Genomic DNA, 19,248 nt, shown 5'->3' with positions numbered 1-19,248 from the left:
GGCTCCAGGTTCAATCCCCAGTTCTGCTCCCAAAACAGAACAACGGAAGTGCAACGAGGGTTGTGAAGATGGATTAGCAGTTCGTGCACTTGCTGCTTTTCCAGAGGACCGGGGTTTGATTCCCAGTGCCCAAGCCACTGCAGTCCCAAGTGATCCACTGCCCTCTTCTGGCCTTTTTTGGGAATTGTACACATTTGATCTCTATACATATATGCAGGCAAAAACATCCATACATATACTTTTTTCTATTTTTTTAAATTATTACCAATCTGCTAATAAAATTTAAAAGAACTAGAAATCAAAAGGGGCCGAGGTGAAAGGGGTTTCACTTGAGAAGCGGAGTCCAGCAGGAAGGCGACACGTGCTGTCTGCTGGATGTAATGACACTGGACTCCTGAGATCTCTGGCAAAGGTTGCTTTTATAATGTAGAGGGAACAGCCGATCACATGGGGGTGAAGGGAAGGAAAGATGAGTCCAGAAATACAAAGGTTTTCAGAGCATTTGGCTATGGTGGGGTAAGAGATGACCTCCTTGGACGGTTGCGGCCTGTCAAGCAGGATTATTAGAATGATCTAGAATATTAGAAATCCTGGTGTACCAAATAAGTCCTCAGCAGAGAACGGAAGGAATTACTGAACCCAAATTCTGTCTTTAAGAGCAGCTAACTTGGGGGACACACCTCTGTCCACAGGGACACACCTTGCTGTAGAGAAGTTTACCACATGGCTCCCCACCCATTCATAAGTGTAAGAGCTCTCAGGAGACACAAAGGTGATGCTGGAGGGGCTACAGTGTAAAAAGGAATCAGTTCCTCTTCTCAACTTTGGGGATCAGGTTGGGTACACTGTCCAGGAAGTCAGGGGAGGGAGGGAGGCAGGTTCAGGAGAATCTTGTCAGGGAAGGGAAGTATTATGCAGTTCTGTAGAAAGATCTGCTCAGTAGCCAATCCCTGGGTCATCAACCTAGGGCAGAAAAGCCTGAAACAGTTGTGAGTGGTGGGCTGCAAAGAGGAGAGCCCGTGGTTGGAGCTGGGGGAGTGAGGGATGCGACCTACATCTGACCAGTATTCAAGTTGAGAGTAGCAAGGAGGTGGCTGATGAACAACGGCTTCCGGGAGACACTGAGGTCATCCTGAATGTAATGGCAAGAAAGACAACTGTCAAATGATGACAGGGAGTGACAGCAAATGAGCAAGCTAGCAGAACCACAGCTGGCATGGTGGAGGAGCAGAGGTTCCTAATGGAGGGTGACAAAACACAAGCCAGAAATAAGAATGGGCACAGCCTGGATGCTCGCCCCTCGGTGGAAAGTGAATGGTGATGCTATGCCAATCAAACCCAGGAAGAAGAGAAGGATGTAGAGTGGGGGTTGCAGACCTTAGACCATCCCCCACCCCCAAACACCCCTGTCTTTGTATTTCCTTCCCAACAAGCAGGCAGTGGCAGTCTAGGCTGGGGGATGAAGGCAGACTCACCCTCTACGTAGAGCAGCTGATACTTGACGGAGATCTGAGACTTGCCCCCGGCTTCCGCTTTGCAGTAGACCACACCCTGGTGATCAGCATGAGGCTGAAGATACACGAAGCCTCTCTTCATGTCGTACACAATGTCCGTTCCATTGGCAGGGATTTCTTTGGCGGGAAACTCCCTGTGGAGCGTGACTTTGGCTGCCGGTGCTGTCACTCGACAAGGAACCACAGCCTGTCTGTCCGGGTTCAGGTAGACGATATCAAAGTAACTGGGAGAAGGCACAAACAGCTCTCCTTTCTCTGCAGAGGAGAAGAGACAGGCTTAGTGACTAGAAAAAAAAAATGAAGCGAATCAGCACAAAGATGAGACAGTACTGACAATTGCACTGCGTGTCTAAGAGGAGGCTGGCATTAAAAATAAAATAAAATAAAAGAGAGTAGGGGGTTGTTCACATCCTATAATTTAGCTATAATTTAGATGCTGACTGGCCCCTAGATGTTTGTGAGTTAAAGGCTTGGCTATTGGAAGTTACTCCGGTTTGGTGGAGGGCTTTAGGTCCATAGATACGTGCTCTTCAAGGTGCTTGTAAGATACTAGCCGCCTTTTCTCTCTCCCTAATTCCTGACAGTAACACTTGTCTCACCACAGGACTAAAGACATGAGGACAACTGATCATGGACGTGAACCTCCAAAACTTTCCTCTTAGGAAATTAATTCTCTTAGGTATTTTTGTCATAGCTTTGGAAGGATAACTTACCTACTTCCCTTATCTCCTTAAAGACAAACCCGTAAGGATGTTATTTCAACATTAGAACCATGGCTCACACTCATGAAGCACAGAAGGAGACAAATTTCCTTAAGTTAAAAATTAAAATAAAAAATTTAAGAGAGCTTGCTTTTAGTGTGTGTGTGTGTGTGTGTGTGTGTGTGTGTGTGTGTGTGTGTGTGTATGCGTGCCATGCCTGTGGAAGCCAGAAGGAAATGTTGTGAGCCACCTAATATGGGTGCTTGGCTCTAAACTCAGGTTCTATGGAGGAACAGCAAATGTTTTTCCCCACTGAGCCATCTTTCCAGCCCCAGGAGAAACAGTCATATGAACTGTTCTGTGCTTCTGTGTGGAGAACGATCCTCATAGCCAAGAACCAGAAACTGCTATTCAGAGGGGAATTTCTTATACAGTCAGGAAAGGGTCACCGTAATGACATTACTGTCCTCACACCCAGCACAGGAGATAGAGTATACGCCAAAGCTAGTGGAGGGGGCTGGCTCAGGGGCAGAGGGAAACCTGCTGATCAGGGGTAGCTTCTGCTTAGCTACCATGTAGTTGGGGACTTTCACCCAAAATCAGACAGACAGACAGACAGACAGACAGACACACACACACACACACACACACATCCTTTTGCAGTGCAGCTGTCAGGTTTTAAACCCTAGATGACATCCCTGTCTCACAGAAAAGGAACTGGTGAGAACTGTCTTACAACATTCCCCAGGACAGCAAGAGGATTTGGGGCTGGGATTCTGGGGTACATGTTTACACTGTTTGTTTGGTTTAGTGTGACACATTAAATCCATTGTTTTCTGGATTGTTCTGTAAAGGGATATTATAGTAATTGCTGAGAGAACTCTCTGGGGCTAATCACAGAACACTCGTTAAATTGTTTCCTATGTTTCCCTTTCAGTGTTTTGAAGCAAGCAATTATTCTTGGCTTTCTCTCTCGCCAGCCTGCCTTCCACATTGCCATTGTATGATAATTCAGGTTGGGTGTAGGATTCCTGGAAACAACATCAAGGGTCTTCAGGGGCAGGAGTTCTTTGGTTCCCTGGACCAAGTTCAGGAACACAGAAGTGCTTCTGCGGGAAAAGCTTAAAGGTCATCATTAAAGCTCTATACTAACCAGACTAGGTGATTTTGTTACTTTGTAAATTGACTTTCCATCAGTGCCTTTCTAATGTGTCCAAAATCCCTGTTCAGACAGAGAAAAATCTATGTAGCCTTGGGTGTGTTACTCTCACTGTGCTTAAAAACCTCCATTTGTTGGAGCAGAGACTGAAGGAAGGGCCATCTGGGGACTTCCCCACCTGGGGATCCATCCTGTCTGCAGACAACAAACCCCCCAACACCATTGCTGTTTTCAAGAGGCATTCGCTGACAGGAACCTAGTGTGGCTGTTCACTGGGAGATTTTGCCAGCACCTGACCAATGCAGATGTGGATGCTTGGTTCCAATCATCAGACTGAGCTCAGAGACCCTGGTTGGGGAGCTGGCAGAAGGACTGGAGGAGCAGAGAGGACTGCAACTCCATAAGAAGAACAATGTCGGTTGTCTGGACCACCCAATGCTCCCAGGGACTAGACCACCAACCAAAGAGTGTACAGGAAGTGCTCCAGATACATATGTGGCAGAGAATACCCTTGCCTGACATCAAAGGGAGGGGAGAGGCCCTTGGTCCTGTGGAGGTTTGATGCCCCAGCATAGGGGGATGCAGGAGCGGTGGGATGGAAGTGGATGGATGGGTGGGGGCGCACCCTCATAAGAGGCAAAGGGAAGTGGGGAGAGGGTGGATGTGGGGTGGGAGTTGTGGAGGGGTAACCAGGAAGAGAGATATATATCATCTGAGATATAAACAAATGGAATGATTAATAAAAATAAAACAAAACAACAACAACAAAAAGAACAGGGCTGGAGAGGTGGCTCAGCAGTTAAGAGCACTGACTGCTCTTCCAAAGGTCCTGAGTTCAATTCCTAGCAACCACATGGTGGCTCACAACCATCTGTAATGAGATCTGATGTCCCCTTCTGGTGTGTCTGAAGACAGCTACAGTGTACCTATATATAATAATAAGTAAATCTTTGGGCCAGAGCAAGCAGAGGTCCTGAGTTCAATTCCCAGCAACCACATGATGGCTCACAATCATCTGTACAGCTACAGTGTACTCATATACATAAAGTAAATAAATAAATCTTTAAAAAAAAAAACAAAAAAAAACCAGAAAACCCTCCAAACCAAAATCTAATGAACTAAAGCCTCCATTTGTTAAAGCCACATCTTGTGAGTGGCTGAGAGTGTGGCTCTGTGTTAGGGTGCTTGCCTGAGATGTAGAAGATCTACGTTTAGTCCCTACCACTGCAAGAAAATAAAGATTAAAACTAAAAAGGAAGAAAGAAAACAAAACAGAATTCTGTGACTGTAGGATTGTAGAGGCGACTTTGGTTGTGAGGTTTGATGAGTGAGCTATCTGCCCCACTTAGCAAAGCTAGTAGATTTAGAGATCAGCTTGAATTTCAGAATGCAAAAATAGTCTTATTTTCTTTTGTACAGTGCATGCTGTGGGAAGAAGTGAATCTATATCAGTTGCCTTCAAAGGATTTGGAGAGCTCAATGGTAGAGAACTCACCTAACATGTGAGAGGTCCTGGGTTCAATACTCAGTATTACATATAGACACACACACACACACACACACACACACACACACACACCCTTCTCTCCCCCCTTGCTATCTTTCCCTGTTGTCCCTCTCTCCCTCTCTACCCACAACCACAACAGTAATTTCCATCTTTAAAAAGAAATGTGTTGAGGTTCCTTTAAAAAAATTATAGGTTACAGGCCCCCGAAAAATGTGCTTGTATCTATTCACGTATCATATGGCTTTATAAACTAACACGTGGAGTTTTATACTTTTAAAAGTCAAAGCTAACAGCCTGTAAACTAAAGTACAAATTATAGCACACTCAGTGTCTAGTAAAGTACTTAAGGATGCGGTCTCCCCACACATGAGAATCATTGCAAAGGACCTCCCACTGGAATAGTGTTCCCCCTTGATCTGTCTGTGTGGTGGTTACACATGCCTGCTCCTTTGAGGGCAGTTTATTGAGCTATATACTTAGGATCTGAAGGTTTTCTTTACGTATGTTATGCCTCAGTGTTGGGGGGCGGGGGGGCATGAGACTATGTCCTGGGTAAGAGGACATCCATGTAGCAGTCGCTTATCTCAAACATTACAGATTAATAACAGGCAGCGCCTCAAAGGGAAATGTGCAGTGTTTTCCATCAAACTGGAGGAAACACACAAACAGAGCCCTCGGCAGATGCTTCTCCATGTGGGTAGCTGAGAACCATATGTTCTGAAGGAATCCTGAGCCAGCAGCCGGAACCTCAGCTTCTGTAGCAGCCCATCTTGATGTTTGAAAACCATGCACACTTCAAAAGACAAAGTGCCAAATCTTGTACTGAAAGTCTACCTGGACTTAGGGTGTGCTGAGTAAAACAACATCAAAGTAGTAGCGTCTCTGTGTCTGTCTGTCTGCTCCCTCCCTAATTCTTTCTCTCTTCCTTCCCTTTTCTTCTTCCTGTTTTTCTTTTTTGACAGGTTTTTATGTAAGCCAAGGCTTGAACTCACTATGTAGTAGCTAAGGATGATGCTAAACTTCTGGCCCTTCCACTTTTTCCTCTTGAGAGCTTGGATGAAAGGCATGTACCACCATCCCTGGCTTTATATGATGCTGGGGTAGAAAAGAACCCAGGCCTTTGTGCATGCTAGACAAACACTCTACCAACTGAGCTATATCCACAGCCTGAACAACTGGAGTGGGGGCTATCCTCAAAGTTGTTGCCTGTACGTGGGATATGTTGTTCAGCTGGGCTACCTTGTCTGGGCTCAGTGGGAGAGGATAGGCCTAGCCTAGCAGAGACTTGATTTGCCAGTGTAAGGGGATACCCAGAGGGACATCAGAAAAGAAAGGGAGGGGGTATAGGGAGAAGGATTGTGGTAGGGGGCCAATGAGTGGGATGTAAAGTGAATAATTATTAAATAAATAAATAATATAAATAAGTAAAAATAAAATTCACTTTGCCTTGGCAAAAAGAAAAAAGTTTCCTCAAAGTTGAAATCGACCTGTTTTAACCCTCCTTTGGTCCTCTGGGAAGTGAGGAAGGAGGAGCCATTTACAAAACTCACAGAGCATCCATGAACCCTAACCTATCAGCCTGTAACAGCTCCAGTGACATGGCGTCTTCAGATCAAAATCTAACGCTTTTGAGAAGCCACTGCAGTGCTAAGCTTGGGAAAGAACCTTCAGCCTGCGATCTGAATACAAAATCCATCCTTATCTAGAATAACAAGCTGTTATGCATCTTAGTTGTTTGCCTTTATTACACTTTGCCATATGGTATAATACAAAGGACGCACAGATAATTCTGTGTAGCATATCCTAAGGTGAAACTCTTTCAGGACTTCCTACAAAAACCCATTAGAAATTCTCGCACAGTTGCAGCTGTGCTAGCAAGTGTCTCTCTGTCCACTGATCAGTCCATCGACTATGTTGTCCTAGGAAGGTCTCAAAGCATGATAGATACCACTGGACTGTGGGTCAGAAAAATGAGTTTGACTCCTTCACATGCTACTACATGCCCCAGATGACTAGAAGAGTCATCTTGCCGTTTTAAGTGTCAGCACCTGTATTGTTTCTAAAACAAAGATAATGAAATAGGGTTAATTCCTTTCCTTGGGATATCATAGAAGGGAAATGAGATGCCTGCACTGAATAATCGGCCATGCTAATGTATCTTCTTGCCATGAGGGGGGCTATTTGAGCAGGAAGGGTAACATATGAGCTGTTGCTAATGCACTGGTTAATCGCTGAGGGATAAGATCACTGGTCATTCATACACATAGTTCAGTACAGACCTGCCAGGCAGATCAACTCAAGGTTTAGACAAATCTAATGAGAGTCTCTGCCCAGGTACTGAAAAGGGGTTCTGATTTCTCCTGAGACTAATAGCAACAGGAGACAGAGTTTGCAAGACTCCTAAAAGTTGTCCCTGACCTTTGGGACTTCCTGAAGAACCTCACCCCCCAATGTTGGAGCTCTCTGAGGTCCAAGGTGGAAGAAGGCCTGGAGCCAGCCTGCAACAAAAGCATAGGCTTTGCCTTGCCGATGAATCCTGGCGTCCTAGGGAAGGGCGGGCTCTCCACTGTGACCCACAGGCTTTCCCGCTCCCCTCCTAGACTCAGATGGAAGCTATGAGGATTAGGTACTTCAGGGATGCTGCTCTTAAGCATCAGCTCCAGGAACTCATAAGAACAAATACGAGGGAGTCTTTAGTAACCCACCCTGTTGCTATGGAGCTTCCAGCAGGAGCTGGTGGTCTCAGGTCTAAGTACAGGGATGAGCAGCCAACAGCCACACCATGCAACTGTGGAGCTCGTCACAACAGAAATATTCCTTCCTGTGCAGGCCACTATGAGAATATTTCAATTCCACATGTCATAGTTGAGCACTCAAACTGAGGCAAGGCAAGTATGACTTAAGAAATGAATGTTATATTTCATTGTAATATGTAATTGTTGATTACAAAAAGTATAACCCACAAACCACAAGAAACTCAAGAAGAAGGAAGACCAAAATGTGGGCATTTCATTCCTTCTTAAAAGGGGGAACAAAATACCCACGGAAGGAGTTGCAAAGACTAACTATGGAGCAGAGACTGAAGGAAGGACAATCCAGCCTGATATAGCTGTCTCCTGAGAGGCTCTGACAGTACCCGACTAATACAGAAGTAGAGGCTCACAGCCATCCATTGGACTGAGTACAGGGTCCCCAATGAAGGAGCTAGAGAAAGGACTCAAGGAGTTGAAGGGTTTGCAGGCCCTTAGGACGAACAACAATATGAACTAACTAGTACCCTCAGAGCTCCCAGGGACTCAACCACCAACCAAGGACTATACAGGGTGGGACTGATTGTTCTTGCAGCATGTGTATAGTAGAGGATTGCAAAGTTGATCATCAGTGGGAGGAGAAGCCCTTGGCCCTGTGAAGGTTCTGTGCCCCAGTGTAGGGGAATGCCAGAGCCAATAAGTGGGAGAGGGTGGGGTGGCAAGCAGGGGGAGGGGGGGAGGCAACAGGGGTTTGTTCTTGTTGATTTTTGGTTTTTTGGTTTTTGGAGGGGAAACTGGGAAAGGAGAAATCATATGACATGTAAATAAAGAAAATATCTAAAAATAAAAGAAAGAAACAAATGTTATATTTCATTTCAATATGTTGAATAATATGCATATTGTTGATATTTGTATATTAATAGCATGTTTGCATATAATTGCATGATGATATGCATTTGTTAATATGCAGTTACAATGTATAAATATTGCATATTAATTATATAGTGAAATGCATATAAATTGCATTTAATATGCAATCTCTAAGTTGCTACATGTGTCAAGTGGCTGCCCTATTGGGCAATATAGGCACAGACCCTGAATCAGATAGTCCTGTGTTCAAATCCTTTTACTATCTACCTGGTATGGGACTTTGAGAATTTTCTTAATTTCTCTAAACCTCAAGTTTCATGTCTGGAAAAGGAACTCTGGAAGTAATATATGTATTTATCCTAAACGATTGTCATAATACTTACCTGAAATACTCCACACATAAAAGCACTTAGCCGTGATCCTGAACAATGAAGGCTTTCCCACCCCACCCCAACCTTTACTTGGGGTTCTTTGTGCAGTGGGAACCCCCGTTTGGAGGTAAGCTGGCAGTTCAAGGAGCTCTGCCGTGAACCCAGCTCATACCTGTGAAGAAGATATAGGTGGAACCGGTTCTGGCTTCGTCCCGTCTGCAGATGTAGCCATTGCACAGTTGCTCCCAGCAGCTGAATTCACCCGTGTCGGCTGCGGTGGAGTTGACCAGAGTCAACTGCCCATAGCGTTCACTCTGCTTCACGCTGAAATTTCAAGAGAGGTTAGGGCATCAGGGCAGGTCAGAGCCCAGCCAGGGGGTCTTCTAGTCACGTGGTCTCTGCTTCCTGGCTTGCAAATGTTGAGTACCCCGCTGACCAGACGTGACCTCTTAAAAGGCAAAAGCAGTAAGAGTGTGTTTGGTGGGTGGAGGAAATGGGGGGGGGGAGCAAAGAAAGAAAGCCTTTTCCTAAGAGGAAATAATAAATTATAATAGTGTTTTCCATCAGAGGAAAATTCTCTTTGGCCTCAGAGCTGAGGTTTCTAGAAGTAAGATCATGGGAGGCCTTAGCATGTAGCCTTACCGATTTGGCCAGAAAAGCCTGGGACTGTAGCTTGCTGGCTTGCTTTTTAAAAGAAAGGGGATTAGAGAACAACAATGTGGAGAGAACACACAGAATTAGTGAAGCTCCAAGGTTAAGCTTAGAATCCTAGAGATATTGTATTATTATGTGAAAAATAGACCCCGTTTTCTCTGTAAGATGTGAGCTCCAGGCATTGGGGGCACACCTCTGAAGTACTCATGACCGTACTCAATTCTCCCTGAAATAAAAGCAAGACTAACGATATTGTGGACTAGTAACATCAGCCAACTGTCCTGATAACTATATCGTCGCAAAAACCCAGAAGCCTGGTCTTCGGAACGGATGTTCCCCCGTGGTTCAGGAGTCCCAGCATGCAACACCAAAATAAACAGCTTTAATCCAAGCGCTCATCTCAGACATCCGAATGCTCCAGCGCTCTGGGGATCCACATAGCTTTCTGATGGAGTGGAAGGCCTCTTTTTCATCTTGCGATCAGATCAGTGTGAGCACAACGTTAAATTTAGCACATCCCAACCGGCTGGGTGTGGTGGGGTCCTGACCACAGCCCTGCTCTCCTCCCTGCTGGATGGCTTATTGCCCCCACCGGGCCTGCTAAGAGGAGGCTGCCCACTCCCACCCCTTCACCTCTGTCCTTTAAACTGGACGGAAATCTCGCCTCCCTCAGGAAGCTTCTAATTACAATGGCCTCAGGCATCTCCCCCACTTTCTCCTAATGAAGTCGTTGGCCCCTTGCTTTCCTGCCCCTCTTGGCTTCCTGTTATGACATTGGATCCTGACAGGGAAAGGGACCGTGCCACATTTGTTTCATAGTCTCAGAGGGGGGGAAAATCTGTGCACAGCACGAAATATGGGTTCCTGAAATACAAATGAATTGAGGCTAAATCGACACACAACACTGACAGGCCCCAGCTCATGAGATTTAGAGCGGATGATGTTACCCGCTCTAAAGCAGTAAGGCCTAGTGAGAACTCTCTTTTCTGGTCACTGATACCTGAAGAGAGTGAGACCTTAATGCCCTTTCTCTGTCATTTTTATGATTTCCTAGACAAGGGGGAAATGGCTTTGCCCCACGGTGTACTGCCACCAGGATGTATCACCATGACTTCCATGATATGTCACCACGAGACCAAAGCAATGGAGTCAGTCATGAACTCAAAGTTAGAAAGCTGTAAGTCAACATAATGATCCTATTCTTCCCTTTAGTGTGGTTAGAGTAACAAACTCAATAGCAGATTAGAACACAGGGGCTCAGAAATGTGACACATAGCTGGTGACCAGCTAAACAAGGCAACGTGAATTAGTTGTGTACTTAGCATGTACTTAGACACTAAAATGCATATAAAGCACGCAATGCCTTGTTCGCTGTTTTTTCCAGTTATTTTTAATCACACATAATTGTTAGGTTCAGACTAGCTATTGTGAATGCCGCCACAGCAACAATGAACAATACACACCCAGCACTGGAGAGTGTTAGCAAGGCAAATAAAAACCGGTGGACTTTAAAGTGACTGCATTGTGATTCAAGAGTTAAAACTAACAACCATGGAAATAACTAACCAGGTTCTCACAATAAAAATGAAATAAATTCTCAAAGGGTGGGGTGAAGAGGCCAGAGGCAGACTTGAAGAGGAGGCGAGACAAATGGGACTTGAACAGCTTGAGGTGGGGCAGGAGAGATCTGATAGAGAGCAGTCAGTGTGCTTGCACAGGGAACTGTACACCAGGGCTGCCGAGGATGTGCTCGGCTGAATCCACTGTGGTGACCCGAGTATGCAGTGCATGCAAAGGAAGTAACAATGTCTTGGTGGTTTCTTCCATTGTTTGCAGAAGGAGAGAGGAGCAGGGAATGGGGAGTCACAGACACATACATGGAGAACAGTGATGGGGAGCGTGGTCATCCGGTAAGCAGTGGGAACCAACCTTCACTCTGTGGAGTGGGAAGACCTGGGACCACCCTTGTCAGGACACGAACAGACAGAACCAGAATGGGAGACGTAGAAAGAAAAGAGAGAATCTGAGACTTTGCTGCTGCGACTACAGTGAAGATGTGCCTAGGCAAGGGCACTGGAGGATGCCAACGTCCTCGAGAGGCAGGGATTTGCAGCTGACTGGATAAGAGCATCCGGATGAGATGTTATCAGGAATGGCCTCACAACTCAAAACTCTGTGGTAGGAGGGATAGAAAAATCTGTGACTGGAACAAATTGAGGAAGATACCTTATGCCAACCTCTGGCTCCTGTGCATAGACACAGCTAGGTTTATGCACGTGTACACACACAGAGACACATGCAGGCACACATACAGGAGATGAGAAACAGAAACAGGACTCATCATGGAAGTCCGAAGAGAAACCGTCATGAGTAAATGCTCAAGATGGCCAGATGCCTTTAAGAGAAACTGTTAACATGTAAACATTCATTTGCCAGTGTGAAATTCTTGGGCAACCATCAGAAGATTAATTTCAGGGGCTGGAGAGATGGCTTAGTGGTCAGTGTGTGTGTTCCTCTTGCAGAAGACCCAGCTTTAGTTCTCAGAACCTGACAGCTCACAACCATCTGTACTCCAGTTACAGGGTATCCGATTTCCTCTTCTGACCTGCGCAGGCACCAGACAACATACATGCAGGTAAAAACACTTGTACATATAAGATAAGTAAATTGAAGAAGAAGAAGGAGGAGAAGGAGATGGAGACGGAGACAGAGAAAGAGAAGAAGGAGGAGGAGGAAGAGGAGGAGAGGGCAAGAGGAGAGGGAGGGGGAGGGGAAAAAGAGGAGAAGGAAGAGAAGGAGAAGGAGAAGGAGAAGGAGAAGAAGAAGAAGAAGAAGAAAAAGAAGAAGAAGAAGAAGAAGAAGAAGAAAAGGGGAAGGGAGGGGAGGGGAGGGGAAAATGACTAATTTCAGAGATTAAAAAATTGTCAAAAGAAAATGGAGGTTGAGGTTTCCTCAGGAGACCTGGTCACATGACACACAAGCTCTGCAGAGCTCAGAGCCAGCTAAAATACCAAGCAGTTTTCCTGGACCCAGCATTTGTTTGTGTGGTAGTGGTAGAAAGGGTAAGAGGTCCTTCCTACCAGGGAGCTAAGCAGGCACATAAAAGCTCACACTGGACAATAACTCAGCCGCCACTGTAATCGCACACTGTATCTTTAGCAGACTGGGGGTGGAAGGAAGGAAATGCCCTGGAAAACATTTCTGCATATTTCCACCCCCTCTTCTATGCAAACCTCATCAAACAGGAAACTAATTATTTACAAGGATTACAGTTTAAATGCCTGGATTTAAAATGTCCATTTCTACCAGTGGCCTTGCATAGTCTAAGTATCAGACTGCCCAGAGAGTGGGATCTGGCCAAATCTGCTGGGTGTTGAGCCTATGTCATGCCATGGTAAAAGGCACAGGCTGAGCCCTGTAGAACCACTGTCTAAGCAGAGACCCTTCAACCTAGGGCTCTTCTTTTCTCTTGTAACCCCTGAACAATTACGGTGGATCAGGAAGAAGGGAGGGATGGGAAGTGGGAGTTAAAAACCATTGTCATAACAAAAATACCATTAAAAGGTGGAACAGGAACATCAGGATAAACGTGGCCATACAGCTCTGAGCATCCTAACATGTTAGCTTATTTCAGTTTTGGCTGGTTGGTTGGCATCTTTCTCTCTTTCTCTCTTTCTCTCTTTCTCTCTTTCTCCCTTTCTTTCTCCCTTTCTTTCTCCCTTTCTTTCTTTCTTTCTTTCTTTCTTTCTTTCTTTCTTTCTTTCTTTCTTTCTTTCAAACTGACACTTCTGATCTGCAGAGTAATGGAAAAAGCCAGGATTCAAGGAGCACTAGTTCAATGTTCAATATGTTTTGAGGGAGCATTTATTCAATGTTTGTGACCTCCTCCCATGAGTGTGTGTGTGTGTGTGTGTGTGTATGTGTGTGTGTGTGCATGCACGCGTGCGTGTGTGCTTCTGTTCCTGTTAGTGGAAGTGTGAAACTTTCTGCATTTGGTCCAGCTTACTCTCTTTTAGAGTCATAGATATATGGGCACACAAAAAAGGAGCTGGTATCTTCCAAAGATAAACACCAAGATAAGAACCTCTTACCTGAGACAGTGACCAGGTAACAACAGTGAGTCCTTTCCTCTACAAGTCACAGGCAAGGTATAAGCTGAGCTTTATAAGACAATTTGTTCATCAGTTCCATAAGTACTTATGACTATAAACTAACTTGAAGACACTAGAGTGGAGATGATGCAGAGATTCTAGAGAATTCCTTCACTCAACTTCTGGATAGCATCAGGGGAGTTTAGAGGAGGTTAGCCAGGAAAAAGCCTCGGGGCCTGAGGGGATCATAGGAGCAGGAAAGGATGCTAACCAATCCAAGCAGGGACTGGGACTGGGAGCGAGGTATTCAAAGGAGATGTCCTGAGAGGATAAAAAAAAGGAAGATGAGTGCCCCACAGGGAGAAACATGAGTGGGACATGGTGCCGCTTTGTGAAGAGTCTGTGCCCCAGGATACATTCGTGAGCTGCAGAGCCACACGGACCAGATTCAAATCCCTGCCCATAGTGACTTTAGGACGTCAGAACTCCAGTTCTCCTCCTCTGCATCCTGTGTCCCAGACCCCTGCAGATCTGTAATGAGAACAGTCCCTAGCTGAACGTTATGGCACGCTGGGCACGACACTATGCTGTTCAGACCGTGCAGCCTCAGCTCGGAGGACAACCCTTGGCGCATTTTTAGACCAGATCATCATCCTGAGGCCTGGTGCTCCTTATAATCCTTATGGCCACATTAGCATAAAAGTACTAATATTTCCTTTTACTGACTCAAACCCGGAAAGGTGGAAAACCAGCCCCTCCCAAGCCCTCCAGCCGGCTCTTCTCGTCTAACCTAGTATCTGTCACATAGACTTGATCATAAATGTTCATGAGTAAATGGGTGGATTTCATCCTACCAAACCAAACCAAACTGATGCAAATCTGACTGAGAAATAGTGCCTCTAAATGTGGCTACCCTACCCTATAACCCCGACAGACATACACACACTCACACACACACATACACACACACACACACACACACACACACACACACACACACGCACACACACACCGGCAAAGAAAAACTTGCATGATCTCGTGAAATCAGTTTATTAGTAGAAGTCAAGTTAAGAGACACAAAGCCCCTTGTTCTACTGAAAGCCATACTAAACTGTCTAGTAACCACTGGAAGGCAACTAAGCACAGGAAAACTATCAGTTGTTAAGCATCTACTACATAAATGATAGTACAGGACGCACGCTACCATTTCTCTAAACCACGATTCTAGGTACTCTGCTAAGTCCTCTACCTCCCCTGTCTTGGTTTTCATGAGGCCCCATGGGGCAAACACTATTATTACCCTGTGTTGTATGCAAACAGCTCAAGGCCAGAATGGTTAGGATACCATCCGAATGTTATTCAGAAAGAGCTGGAGCCTCGGAATAAGCTCCATTTAATTCAATTTTCCCAGGGCCACTCATTCATCTAAACTCAGACTTCCAGTCTTGGACACTATTTTAGGATGGCATAAAATCAAAGAAGCATTAAACATCCGCATTCAACCTTCACATTAAGAATTAATTGGTTGCTTTCTACCACGGTGCCAAGACGCATGTGTGCCTGCTGGTCTGCATTTCAAGTGTTTGCAGAGGGCCTGTGTTCTCTAAAGTCTCAATTTAAGAATGTGTCAGAAGAGAATTACTCTGTGATATGCTGGGGACGGTTTCATATGACAGAGCTCAAATGCTTGGCAACAGACAGCTGGGGGAAACGTGTTGAAGCTGTCTGCCACAGTTACATTTTTTTTTTTTTTTTTTAAGGAAGAAAGAAGTTATATGCACGAAAACTCATAGAAAACCAAATATACAAACTAAGGAAACTTGCTGGGCAGTGGTGGCGCACACCTTTAATCCCAGCTCTTGGGAGGCAGACACAGGCAGATTTTTGAGTTCAAGGCCAGTCTGGTCTACAGAGTGAGTTCCAGGATAGCCAGGACTACACAGAGAAACCCTGTCTTGAAAAACCGTTCTATGCCCCAGTGTAGGGGAATGCCAGGGCCAGAAAGTGGGAGAGGGCGGGGTGGCAGGCATGGGGAGGGGGGAGGCAACAGGGGTTTGTTTTTGTTTGTGTTTTTGTTTTTTGGAGGGGAAACTGGGAAAGGAGAAATTCACATGTAAATAAAGAAAATATCTAAAATAAAAAAAAAAAAAAAAAAAAAAAAGAAAAACCAAAACCAACGAAACAAACAAACAAAGGAACCTCCAATTAAATACAGTTCCTTTTTTTTTCTCTCTCTCTCCCTTTCTTTCTTTTCATCCTTTCTTTCTCCTTTTTTCTTTTCCTTCCTTCCTCATTTTTTCTTCTCTTCTCTTCCTTCCTTCCTTTCTTCCTTCCTTCCTTCCTTCCTTTCTTTCTTTCTCTCTCTTCCTCTTTCTCTCTCTTTCTTTCTCTCTTTCTTTCTTTCTTTCTTTCTTTCTTTCTTTCTTTCTTTCCTTCTTTCTTTCTGACACAGGGTTCACTTTGTGTAGCCCAGGCTGTCCTGGAACTCTCACTGTAGACAGGCTGGCCTCAAACTCACAGAGCTTTGCTTGCTCTGTCCCCTGAGTTTTGGGATCAAAGGTATGAGCTACCACCGCCTGGCTTGTCAATACAGTTCTAACATCTGAAGTCAGCTGGAAGAGAGCTGGTAAAGTGCTTGGCTTGCAAGCTCCAGGGCCCAAGTTCATCCCTGGAACCCATGTTTACAAAGCAAACAACAGCAACAACAAAAGTGGCTGTGATGGCAGGTGGCCCAGCAGTGGGGAGGTGGAGACAGAAGGACAGATAGATTCCTGGGGGACAACTTTGGTGAGGTCTAAGTCTGTAAGAGTCTTTCTTAGAAATATCTAGATGAAGGTGGATGGCTCTTGAAGCCCACCACTTGAGGTAGCGCTGTGGCACCCCCACATACACACTCGCGAGCGCCTCTCACACATACATTCACCCTCACATTCAGATTCTCTCACACACAGGAAATCAGGCTGAAATATTTTAACTATTAGTCATCATCCACTCCTCTATCATCTTTGAATCCACATACTTTTTTTTCCCCACTATATCCATAAGTCCCTACTAGATACCTGTCAATCATATATCTATCCATCCACGCATCCATGTCTGGGTACTATCCAATAAACAATTCCAAACCCTTTCATGTAACTGCAGTATTTTTTTTTTAATTTTTAAAGATTTTATTTATTATTATATCTAAGTACACTGTAGCTGTCTTCAGACACTCCAGAAGAGGGTATCAGATCTCATTATGGATGGTTGTGAGCCACCATGTGGTTGCTGGGATTTGAACTCAGGACCTTTGGAAGAGCAGTCAGTGCTCTTAACTGTTGAGCCATCTCTCTAGCCCATAACTGCAGTGTTTAGATTCCAACAATGGGCTATAGTAATGTGTGTAAAATGTGTTGTGGAGCTTTCTGCTACAGTATCTTATGCCTGAGTCTTTCTGTTATTCAGAAATGGCACTGCAGGACAATGTACATGACGTCTCTCCAGCTCTGCAGCCTGTCTGTCTGTCCACCCCCTCTGTCTGTCCGTCTCTCACTCTCAAGTTCTCTCCATGGCACTGACGGGACCCTGAGCACTGTTTCAGGATTTTCACCGGCCACCCTGCTATCCTGCTTTGTCACGGTCCTCTTTGCCTCTCTATCCAGCATGTCCTTCGTCACCACAAACCAAAACCAGGCCTCCTAGGATAATGCCTTAAAGATGCATGTAGCTCTCCACTGCCTCCAAAGGAAGAGGGCATCAACACTTCTTCCATAGGAATAGGATGTGGCTGCCTCCAACTACACTAGTCAACAAAAGGTGTCGAGTTTTGAGAAAGTTAGCTAACCCTTCTGCGATCACCCTGTAATGCAGAAAGGTATTCAAGATACATCCGTTAATCTATGAAACCTTTACATATATGTAAAAGGAAACCTGTAGAGATTCCATACTATAAACAGTGAATATTTGGACTTTCAGTGGTCCCTTAACTTTGCTTTTCATAGTGTTTAAGTCGATGTTTATTTCTTTGATATGAGCCTGAGAACGACCTTGAAGTTTGAATCCTCTTGCCTCTTCCCCCTGATTGCCAGCATCACAGCATGGGCCACACACTTAGTTTTATGCAGTGCTAGGGATGGAGCTGGGGCTCCATCAGGGAAACACACTCTCCACTGAGTGACATCTCCGAGCTTCTAAGTTCATAAATCATATGAGCACGTGCCGATATGTAATAAGAAAAACCACCACAAAAGCAGACTGAGTTAAGCCTCGCGAAACCGCTGAGCAGACACTCTATATAGACACTTTAAATATCTGGAGGTGACCTCAAGTCACCTTTTTAGAATATAAATTTCCGACTGACAGGGCCAGCAGGAATTCCTTTGGAGGCATACAAAACCCAGGATGTCATACATGCTTGTTAGAAAAATTATGCCCATTGGTGTGCAAAATGTGTTCAGCCTTGAGTTGTTTTCAGTCTTTGTACTTCCCTGAAGCCTAACCCCAGCCCCCTTGCCCCCTCCCCCCAAGCTTCTTAGGTACTGGGCCTTCCAGTCTCACCAAGTAGAATAAACACATTAGCATTTAAACCAGAAAAAAAGAAAAAAAAAAGCTCTACTCATTATTCTAGAAAGAATAGCTCTGGAAGACAGAAGACAATGGAGCAAGCCTCTGCCACCCTTGCTAGAAAAACAAGCCGAGGATTCCTCCTGTGCAGGGAGGGCACAGCCACAGCAAATGTATTATGGCCGAGTGGGAACAGTGAGTGCAGAAGCCATGGGGCTTGGGTCCATTTGTGTACTACACGCTCTCTTAAAAACATCTCAAGTACATACATGCTCACACTAGTGCCACATTCTGGTGAACCTCCTGAGCTAACTAGAAACAGGAGGACACAGAGAGCCTACAGACGGATTGAAAATTGGGCTTAAAACCCAATTCTTCTTTTTTTTTATTTTTGGTTTTTCGAGACAGGGTTTCTCTGTGTAGCCTTGGCTGTCCTGGAACTCAGACTGGCCTCAAACTCAGAAATCCGCCTGCCTCTGCCTCCCAAGTGCTGGGATTAAAGGCGTGCGCCACCATTAAAACCCAATTCTTTTTTTTTTTTTTTTTGGTTTTTTCAAGACAGGGTTTCTCTCTGTAGCCCCGGCTGTCCTGGAACTCACTCTGTAGACCAGGCTGGCCTCGAACTCAGAAATCCACCTGCCTCTGCCTCCCAAGTGCTAGGATTAAAGGCGTGAGCCACCACCACCCAGCTAAAACCCAATTCTTAATGACTGGTTTATTAAGTATACAAATTTATCAAGTATGATAGGCTTCATGTGCTTTGGTTGCATCCATCTCATGTTGTTCTTTCTTACCTCTCTTCCTCTCAAATGTATCTTTTACTTTCATGTCTTTTTTTTTTTTCTTAATCTAGATTTCACATTTGAGTTGAGCTGTTTCTCAGTCTGGTTTTCTTCACTTAACATGATTCTTTCCTGTTCCATTTATTTTTTTCTTCAAAGTACAACACAGCATTCATCTTTATGGCCAAGTTTCATAAAACATGCTATTGTGTATGAAAATAAAGTATGTTTACCAGAACAGAACTACCACATGGTTCTGTTCACCCACTTCTGGGAGTCAAAGTTGGCACATAGTAAAGATAAC

General features: G+C 44.9%; 1 protein-coding gene and 1 long non-coding RNA gene across 2 annotated transcripts in view; one reads left to right on the top strand and one right to left on the bottom strand.

Annotated features, from left to right (window-relative positions):
* LOC116069192 overlaps positions 1 to 3,372 on the top strand; it is a 4,189-nt gene extending 817 nt beyond the window's left edge. Inside the window, exons 2-3 of the long non-coding RNA XR_004109897.1 lie at positions 2,119 to 2,193; positions 3,153 to 3,372. This is a non-coding gene — a long non-coding RNA (uncharacterized LOC116069192). The remainder of the gene's footprint in view (positions 1 to 2,118; positions 2,194 to 3,152) is intronic.
* The window catches only part of Pdgfrl (platelet derived growth factor receptor like), a 61,854-nt gene that overhangs the window by 4,065 nt on the left and 38,541 nt on the right, over positions 1 to 19,248 (bottom strand). The window contains exons 3-4 of the mRNA XM_031339599.1: positions 9,045 to 9,196; positions 1,476 to 1,769 (exon numbers count right to left, since the gene is read on the bottom strand). Of these exons, the coding sequence (XP_031195459.1) occupies positions 1,476 to 1,769; positions 9,045 to 9,196 (446 nt within the window). The remainder of the gene's footprint in view (positions 1 to 1,475; positions 1,770 to 9,044; positions 9,197 to 19,248) is intronic.

Source organism: Mastomys coucha, unplaced genomic scaffold (assembly GCF_008632895.1).
Source record: "Mastomys coucha isolate ucsf_1 unplaced genomic scaffold, UCSF_Mcou_1 pScaffold22, whole genome shotgun sequence".
Classification (NCBI taxonomy): Eukaryota; Metazoa; Chordata; class Mammalia; order Rodentia; family Muridae; genus Mastomys; species Mastomys coucha.
The sequence above is the reverse complement of the archived record's forward strand: the minus strand, read 5'-3'. Positions and strand labels throughout refer to the sequence as shown.